Here is a 10,207-nt window from a genome sequence, read left to right on the forward strand (position 1 = left end):
TGCCTCCCTATACCCATCTGCGTTTGTCGAACACCTAATCCAGTAAAGATTAATATCATTGTACACACACTAACCCAGTAAGTCTCAGTACTACTACAAACTTCTGCCAGTATTGTTGCTATATGTCATAAATAACTATAGTCCATGTTTACAATTTACAGGCCATATTCAGTGTATCTATTTTTTCCATCTTCTAGATTTACTGTCATGAGTTAATATCTCTCTCTCTCTCTCTCTCTCTCTCTCTCTCTCTCTCTATATATATATATATTTATATATATATATATATATATAGGCCTATATATATTGTGTATAACACTTACGTAGTCTTGCGTAATGTTCTGTATTGCACATGGTCCTGAAGAAATGCCATCTCGTTCAAATGTAGAGGAATGACCATACAAATGCACTTGACTTGACTTGAATGTGTTGTAATCAGCAGGAGAGCAGTGGTGTGTGATTTGAATCTGGTGACAGTACGTCACAATGAAGTTATTGAATATTTTTCATAATATAAAAAGTTTTGGGTTTTGCACTTTGCAGACGGTCCCTTATTCAGACTTGTCTCTCAGCCCTCTGCTCTTAGAGACCAAAGTATATTATAAAGCTTGTTTTGAGGAAAATTGGGTTGTAGCTCGACTTCGAAACTGTGAATATATTGCCAACTTTACTGAACTCCTTGAACTAAGCACTGACAAAGCATGCCTTATTTGAGTCCAAGTACAAACTCTAAGAACAGCTCCATTGTTAACGTACGTGTCTGAAACACTGCCAACGGGACATCAAACAGGAAGTGTGTGTCCGAGCTCACAACAGGTTTTGCTAGGAAACGCAAAAGATTTGAAAAAAATTTTTTCTCCCATCTCCAATTTTTTTCCAACACCATGTCCCTTTAGGGGCTCCGTACGATTGAGTCCTCTGGAGGAAGACATATGTTATCTAGCAGGAAACTGTTGTTAGCCACTAGCCCCTAGCCAGCTGCTTGTTAGCATGCTTGTTAGTACTTGGTCCAGTGGGAGAGATGTGGGATATTTGTCTCTGGTTTAGATTCTGCTGACCTCTTGTGGTCGAAAGGAGAACTGCATCAGTTTTCAGCATGAACGCAAGATGCCCAAAGTACTGAGAAAACATTTATTTCCCCATTTGATTAATAACAGTTACATAAGACATTTTTTATAATAAGTTTTCTGAAATGTTGTTTAAATATGCAAACGAGGCATTATTACATATGCGCTAATTTCCAGAATAGGATTTTGAAAAATTCTGTATAGAAAATTCTCTAATTCATAAAATTGTTAGATAATTTTCTATACAGAATTTTATTTATAGAATTATTATATTTTTTATAGAATTTTACAGAATTATAAAGTGATCAAAATAGATACAAAATCCACTCTGTAAAAACCTTCAATTCATATTACAGTTTACATTTTTACAGAGTGGATTTTGGATCTATTTTGATCACTTTATAATTTATAAATGCTGTCAACAGCCAAACATAATAATAATAATAATAATAATAAAAATCACCATGCTTTTAGGAATAAAATGTTGTATAAAATCAGGTTAATGATATATTAACAAACCTCACAGAAAAAAACTCACCACCTTTAAATATGTGTATTGAAATGAAAATCTACAGATATAATAAACACTTAAATGTGTATTTTAAATGTTTTCTTTCCACTAATCTGAAAGAAAAGTTATAGAAGCAAAATCTCAAAAACAGACCAGTGCCTGAGAAACAATGATTTTGTCTTTTGCCTTACAGTTTTTTTCAAATTGCTTAAACACAATTCCTGAAACTATGGGTGCATTTCTTGAAACTCTACACACAAAACCATAAAACACACACACAACATGCAAAACATCAGACATGTCTTGCAAAAGTAAACACTTAATTCATAACTCTATTAACTCTTCCAAAAATTGTGTTTTTGCGTGTATCTACACACAATCACATCAAATGATTAGCCACATACACGCCAAACTGCACACAGATGTGAAAAATGTACAACACGACTATCTTGTGTCTTTTGCTTGTTCAGTGTGCAGTGGAGCGGACAGTATGTCTCACATACATGTATGTAGGCCTACACAAATACAAATACACTGTACAAAACAGATGAATTTTACACAGTTATGAAACTGAACTGAATCAAAACTGAAGTGACTTGAATTTGTTACTATTGTGAAGCTGATGTGAAACGATCTATATTGTAGCTTGTGTGTGTATATACACACTGAATATGCATACAACCCAAGTCAGAAAGTCAACTTTATTTCTAAAGCGCTGTGTGTGTGTGTGTGTGTGTGTGTGTGTGTGTGTGTGTGTGTGTGTGTGTGTGTGTGTGTGTGTGTATGTAAATATATTTACGATATAAACAGATATTCAAAGGGTTAACACACTAATTTCTTTCTTTCTCTAAACACTGAGTTTTGATTTAAGTGATCAATTTATGTACAAGTGTTTTCACACATGATCATTGGCTGTAGGTCATCAGTAAATTATTGTGGCATTTAAATGGCAGTGTTTCCCAAATTAAACAATTCCCAAATTTAGAGTTTTGAAAAAGTTTTTTTACAATAGCAACCTGAGTGTAAAGCGTATAATGTGCTTGTAGTTTTACAGTTTTGGTCTGAAGATTCGACCATGAGTGAATAGTTACACTGAGTGAGCCTCAAGTACCACTTTTAGTGTCTAAGCAATTTGAAAAAACTGTAATTAATGTCCAAAAGAATATTGCAGCTTTCCTAACCTAATGAATATCCCAGACAGAGCCTGTGTTTTTCCACATATGAACCACAAGGTGGCAGTAGCTTCAAACTAAGCGTGTTGTGTGAGTTGCCCTTGAAAGCCCGGTTCACATTGTAAAATGTTGGGCTGTCACCAGACGAAAGATGAGCAATCGTGGAGATTTCTGTGGTCATGTCTCCTAAACGATGTACAGTGAGAGTATTTCAAAGATTTAAAAAATTCAGTATGATCATCTGACAGTGTGTTTGCTGTTACGAACCTACATCTACTGACTAGCCAATAAAAACTGCAACATGAAATGGCGTATTGATCAACTTGAGATTGCACTAAAACTTAAAATTACTTTCCTCAAGCTCCATGTACAAAATTGGCAACCCAAGTTGGCCTCTTTTCCCGATCCATGATCTCTTGTTTCGTTTCCTCATCCACATAAAAATCACAATTGCCAAAGTGCGATTAATCTTGCTCTATTTCAGCGCATGTTGATGATTCTTCTATATTAACTTGCGTCAAAGCCTACGATTCAAGGTTTCATCATCGTATAATCTACAAATGTCGTACCCACGTTTATTAGATTTGTAATGATCTTGTAGATTTGCTGAAATCGCACAGTCATTACAGAGATTTGGAGGAAAGATTCAGAGTAGATATCAACGCTTAAAAACACAACAACACACCAGAGTTCATGTTAAAATGGAAGGATTGTGGAAGTGGTTGTTTATTGGTGGTAAGTTTATAAATCCATGTTGTACAATGTGATCTGGTGGTGGTTAAGGAGAGATCCCCTGATATGATTGTAAAATGCTTTGGGTGTACAGTAGTACATATGAAAGCGCTATATAAATGCCTCATTCATTCATTCATTGATTTGTAATGATCTTGTAGGATTTCCGAAATCAAACAGTCTGTAGCAGGGATTACAGAGATTTGGAGGAAGTAGATATCAGCGCTTAAAAACACAGCAGAGTCTATTGGGATGTTGACATGGAAGGATTGTGGAAGTGGTTGGCAGACTGTGGGGATCTGAACTAAGAGCGTAAAGAGTGAAATCATGGATTGTGGAGTTTAAGTGATTAGGGTATCCAGATAACCCCCCCCCCCCCCCAAGCTCATGGTTGCATTTGTGTACCCAGCAGTGTCTGGTAAGCTGCTCCGAAGACCTACCGCTCTGCAATAGACTTGCAAATCACTCCTCCCTTCTGCCGCGCCATTAGCATACAGATGTTGTTAAGAAAGGGCAGAGTCGCCTCACAAAGGAGCCCTGATGTGAGAAATGCCCCTGCATTTCATTTACTGCCCGGCCTGGTCTCAGTGAAAGGCTGCGAGACCTTTGGCTATTGTCCATGACCGTGTGTGACAGTGGGATGTTTCTTAGTCTTCCATGCACAAATGCAGGAACAATGAGCAAAGCAACTCACAAAAGCCTTCATCTGTTCACTTGTCCTTTGTGTGTGTTTTCAGCTTGAATAATTAAAAGAGCTGTCAAGTATGCATTTTTCTTTCTTTCGAGGAGGCAGATGGAAGGAGCAGCATTCAACCGGATTGGAGTTGTGTTTAAAATTAATTCACATGCAACTATAAGCAAAGCTTGAGAAGCTTCACCGGGGTTGATTAGAAGAAAAGTAATGCAAAGGAAGGAGGCAAATGATCTTTTGTTCCGTTGAAAGTTTATTTTAAAACAATATATTATAATGAAAATGGGCTTTAGCATCCCATGGAATGTAAACAGTTCATTTAAATTATATATAAACAAACATGAAACGAAAGCACAACACAATATACTGTTTTCCCACTTCGAAAAAACAAAATAAATAAGTTTTAAGTTAACAAAAGGCAAAAGCGTGTCTTTTCACAAGGCAAAAGGATGAGAAAAAAACATCAATAATAATAATAATAAAACAAAACCTACGGACATCATAACTCAAAGTTATATATAACTCGCATGTTATTTGCAAATGACAAATTTCGCCTCTTAAATAAAAGATAAGAGTGCAAAAGACGAAGGCCATGGTACAACTTGACTTATTTCCGGTACATTGTTATTTTCACATTCATGTTGGCTTGCATATGAACATTTTTGACTCTTCCTTGTGGATATATCTGACTGTTATTATTCAGAAGGACTGATGCAGGACAGTGGTGTGTGTCAATTACACTTTAAAATGATCCTGAGACTCTGTGCAGCTGGTCTTCATTAAAGCTAAGAGATAGCTCGTGCAAAGCAGACAAATGGGCTCAAAGAAACAAACAAAAAAAGCCTTATCTACATTGTTCCTTCTTCGAAATGCATACAAAACACAACTGCAAGCAATGCATAATACAAAAAAGCAATAAATAGTTTTTTTGTTTTTTTTAAAGAACTAGGTTAAACTACTCAGTAACACTGTACATTTAAAAATGCCTTAACTAAAGGCTACAGTATGTATGTTCAGGGAGCGGGTTAGACGTTACACTAGATGTATATACTCTAAGTTGCTCGGCTTTGGTTAGACTACAAATAGGCGTCTTGGGAAAGTTCATCCTACAGACAAAACACTGCAGAACAATCCCCGATACAAATAAACCTAAAGTGAAGTTCCCACTGCACTTTCGAACTGGGTATACAACAGTATACATTGCCAACAAAGTTCACGAACTATCACTCCTATGAATCAAGTGCAGAGAAACATCTGCACGAGTGAGCATGCACAATATGCACAGGTAATGGGTTCTAGTCGTCTGAGACAGACAGACGGCTGAAGATGGGCAGACGCTTGCCCTCGATCCCGGGAGAGTCGCAGTCGCTCAGACTGCTGGAGCTGGTGTAGTCGTCCTGGTCCGAGAGCGAGTCCGCAGAAGCGCTCCTCTGCAGAGCCGATGTGAGCGCGTATGCAAGGTTTCGCACGCTCTCCGAGTCGCTGATGGCGTAGAAGCTCCCGTTTGCTCCTAGATCTGTGAACGGGTGGCCGTGCTTTAGGGTCCCGGGCTCGGGGAACAGAGGAGAGAGCAGGTCGGGACTCCCTGTGGACGGAGGCGGGGATACAGACGAGGATCGGGAGAAGGCCAAGGCGTCCGGGACGGCGTGGAAACCACCGAGAGTTGGGCGTTGCGAGGAGAAGCCGCTGAAGCTCACGCTCTGGCGGAGCAACTGCGGTCGCTCTCGGATGCTCTTCTCTCCGTGTGTGTGTGTGTATGTGTTCTCTGAAACACCTTGCTGCTCGTCTGCGTTGTGTATGAAGTGGCAGCGGGCACCGTAGGGGCAGAAGCCGATGGTGTGGAAGGTGCGACATGGTTCGGTCTTGTATTTGGGATGCCGGTTGAGGCCTCGTAGCTCGTCCATGCCGTGTGCGAATTGGCATTTGGACCCGTACTTGCAGGTGCCGCTTTCCTCGTACGTCCGGCAGAGCTCCGTCTTGTAGCGAGTGGACATAGGCGCAGACTTCGGGGAGGACAGGGAGCTGTTGCTGATGTTTAGGCCGGGCGGTGGAGGAAGAGAGCAAGCCGTCGGGCTCTCGCAAGCGTTCACATGACCCTCGATCATGCTCACGGACCGGTCCACTCTGAAGGGGATCTGGTTCAGGGAGGAGCGGGGCAGCTGATGCTTCTGCTCGCGGATCCAGGGCTGGCTGATGGCCGGCAAAGGCCACGGGTTGCTCTCGTTGCTGTTGAATTTGGAGTTGGGAAGAGTCACCGGGCACAGGGAGTGTCTGCGCTGGAATCCCACCACACGCTGTTTCTGTGTGGCATCTGTGAGGTCAATACCGCGGAAACTCTGTGAACATAGAGAGAGAGAGAGACTTCAGTATACTTGTTGTGCACAAGTTTCAGAACTAAATGCATGAAGAAACACAAACCATTGAAAAGTATCGTCACACAAAATAATGATTCGGGTTGTCATTTGGACCCAAAAGAACATTAGATCCCATTGACGTAAATTGCATGTATAAAAAAACTTTTTTTTTTTGTTTTTCAACAGAAGAAAGAAAGTCACCCAGACTTGAAACAACATTGGGTAATACTTAATTATACAGTGTCCTTGTTACATGTACTTAACATGGTAATAACAATAAATTATGCATAATTACATGCAACTAACCCTCAACTGAATCCTAATCCTATAGTAAGTACATGTAGTTGCTTAATATTACTCAGTACTTAAATATATGATTACACTGTAACAATGATGACACCTTAAAATAAAGTGTAACCCAACATTGCATTGAGTAAATTATGACTAAACTTCCTAACGTTTAAGTTCAAGAAACAAAGTTCATATTCTTACCTTGCAAAATTCATCATCCAACTCAAGGAAGGGTGTGAGGAAATTTGACGGCATTTTCGAGATGCCTGGTTGAGATTCTTTATGTGCAGTTAAGGATCTGTTGAACTGCTCAACAACTGAGGTCAAGTTCTGCTTCTGTTACAACCACACTGTTGGAATCTCACTTTATAAGCAGAAACTTCTAACCCGCCCACTTTCTGAAGAGGTGTGTCTTAGAGTTCGGTTCACGCCCCCCTGTAAGAGTGAGGGAAGTTTGCTTGAGTCCTGTGTAGGGCTTCACAAAAGAGCAAACTTTAGTGCATATCAGATGAGGTGTAAATGATTTAAAAAATGGCTGGATCTACATGAAAAAAGTTTAGTTTACTTCTGGAATAGCTCTAAACAGGGTTATTAGGTAGGCTAACTAAATTCCTTTAGGTAACCTTTTGTTACAGGTTAAACTTAAAACTTCAACTTTTTTTTATTTCAGTTAGTGGCCAAGTCAACATTTCTCATTTTCACTTTAACTTGTACTAAAATAACTAAGCAAAAATAAAACTGAAATAAAAATTAGTAAAACTAATAAAAATGTCAACAACAACTAAATTAGATAAACTTAAACTAAAAAAATGATACTAATTCAAAATATGAATTAAAAACTAGTGTATCAATGATATTAAAATAATACTGGATTTATGAGCATATTAAAAGTTTCAAAGTAATCATTCGTGTCAGAGCTATTGATTTGAGAACATCGTTTTATCAGTCTTGCATGAACTCAAACCGGCCTTTAATTTGAGCCTTTATCTTACAATTCGCTGAAAAATCCTTGAACGTTTATGTAAATATTTGAACTAAAATCTCTCAGAATAGGTTTTGCTTATCAAGTTAACATTGGGTTCTGTGTCTGCAACATTGAAATAAATATTAGCATCTCTCCTCTATATGTTGTATTCAGCTGTAAATGACTCCTAACCTGAGGCCATTTTCACTACCGTCATTATGTCATTGCGTGACACCTCATCATACTTGATGGGGCAAATCAATTGGGCAATCGTAGCCCAAAATCGCCCTCACAGGGGTGGGAGTCTCTGCGAAACCCTCGAGGGGAATGAAAACGAGGCAGTGTCATAATTCATTACAGAGATCCAAGACCGTTCAGCTGCATTAAACCGATTAGTCATCTGTATATAATAGTCCATTATCACCAATTTTGCGTCAATGATTTCCAGCAGCAAGGTTTAGTGTGAGGATTATACAGCGGTTTGTTGATAACCGGACTGTTAGATTGCAATTCTGATCCTGCCATCAGAAGGTCAAAGTAAATGTTGTGTCTTAAACATGCAGAAAAGAAGATGTTTTGAAGAATGTCTATACAATGAAAGTCAATTGGGTCCAGTGCTGTATTGAACCCCATTAACTTTCATTGTAAGGTTTTGATAAGGTCTTCTTTTGACAGATACGGTTGAAATCTGTTATGCATGAACATTTACATATGTAGAGGAGTTAGGCTGTGTTTCTAATTTGGCATTTCTAGTAGTTTTACCTTCTTTATCATTCTTGCAGTTTCATTGGACAATGGAAAGAAACCCCGAGCAGTTCTCACCACATCAACTCTTGTGAAACAAGACACTTCAAATATTAGTATGGTCAAAAGACAGCACTGTCCCTTTAACACACAATGAAGTCTTATCACAGAGTGGAGCGTCAACACCTCATACAATCCTGCTATGAGCACTTGCTCTTCTGTGACTGATAAAGACAGAAACAGTTAAATTTGGGCATGGAGATACACAACTGAAAGCACAGGTTTTATTTGTTTCCAACAAAGTGCAAGTGAGCCATATTAAAGCCTATTGTCTTTGTACAAAATACTACACTAGGCTTTGAAAGCACTGTTTTAGATATCAGACACTAATGCAACATTCTCTTGTGTCTTTTATTCTGAACTCAGACTCTCAGTGTGTGTGCCGATTTAATTGCAGGTATTGTGCACAGCGGGCTTGAATAATTTCTTTTGAGACTCGTGTCAAAAGACAAACTAGGGAAGATGGAGGAGATCGCACAACGATGGGCTTTTCACTAGAAAAGAAGCTTAGAAAAGGACAATAATAAAGGCCTTCTGGAAACCTGGGACTGGTGTTGTGCTTCTTGGTGAGAAATACTGGCCTGGTCAGCATAGATGCACATCTCCAGACTACCTATATATATATGGGTGAAGGATCATGTGACACTGAAGACTGGAGTAATGATGATGAAAATTCAGGAATAAATTACACTTTACTATATACTCACATAGAAAACTGTTTTTTTGTTTAAATTCTTGCTGTTTTTATCCCATAAATGCAAAAACTCCTTTCAAAAACGTACCGACCCCAAACTTTTGAACAGTTGTGTATATATTTCCTTTTAATTAGTTGTTATCATATAGGCAAAACTGTGAATTAAACTGTGCCACTAAATCTGAGCTAAGTGAATTATCGAAGGCGTTTGTGAAACTGATCCCAGACAGAAGGGTAAAATCTGCTCGTTTTTTGATCTTGGACAGGAAGGAATGTGAAAGTCTCTGGTCTACTTATAGACGTCTTACATAACGCCGAAAAACAAGTGGGTTATCAGCAGCCGTTTAGGAGGTTAAACTGTAGCTGTGAGGTTTTGGCCGTCTCTCTCTCTCTCTCTCTCTCTCTCTCTCGCTCTCCCTCTCTCTCTCTCTCTCTCTCTCTCTCTCTCTCTCTCTTTCTCTCTCTCTCCCTCTCTCTCCCTCTCTCTCTCTCTCTATCTCTCTCTCTCTCTCTCTCTCTCTCTCTGTCTCTCTCTCTCTCTCTCTCTCTCTCTGTCTCTCTCTCTCTCTCTCTCTCTGTCTCTCTCTCTCTCTCTCTCTCTCTCTCTCTCTCTCTCTCTCTCTCTCTCCACCAAGCCATTGTGATAGTTGTCTGTGGATGAGAACAGATAATGGCACACTCAGAAATGTGGTTCTGAAATAACACGTTTTAGGAGGCCCGTCTGGTAAACATGTCCACTGAGCTCCTCAGACGCTATTAAATTATCATTTAGATGTTCAGTGACTTTACGCTATACAGAGAGACTATGGACCCTATTTTAACAATCTGAAACGCATGTATCAAACGTGAAACGCAAGTAACTTTGTCGGTGGATGTGATCTAAAAAAATCTAAAATGTGTTGGTTTGAAGTAGCTACATTACTCATA

General features: G+C 39.1%; 1 protein-coding gene across 1 annotated transcript; it reads right to left on the bottom strand.

The window, feature by feature from the left end:
• Positions 1 to 4,408: 4,408 nt before the first annotated feature.
• Positions 4,409 to 7,168, bottom strand: LOC143744147 (mRNA decay activator protein ZFP36L1). The gene is made up of 2 exons (XM_077235557.1): positions 7,020 to 7,168; positions 4,409 to 6,509 (listed from the first exon to the last, which is right to left on the bottom strand). The coding sequence occupies exons 1-2, from the start codon at positions 7,071 to 7,073 to the stop codon at positions 5,469 to 5,471; spliced, it is 1,095 nt and encodes a 364-aa protein (XP_077091672.1). The 5' UTR covers positions 7,074 to 7,168; the 3' UTR covers positions 4,409 to 5,468.
• Between the last annotated feature and the right edge of the window lie 3,039 nt (positions 7,169 to 10,207).

Source organism: Siphateles boraxobius, unplaced genomic scaffold (genome assembly GCF_051911475.1).
Source record: "Siphateles boraxobius isolate OS27281-9 unplaced genomic scaffold, OSU_SipBor_1 198, whole genome shotgun sequence".
In the NCBI taxonomy this organism is placed as follows: Eukaryota; Metazoa; Chordata; class Actinopteri; order Cypriniformes; family Leuciscidae; genus Siphateles; species Siphateles boraxobius.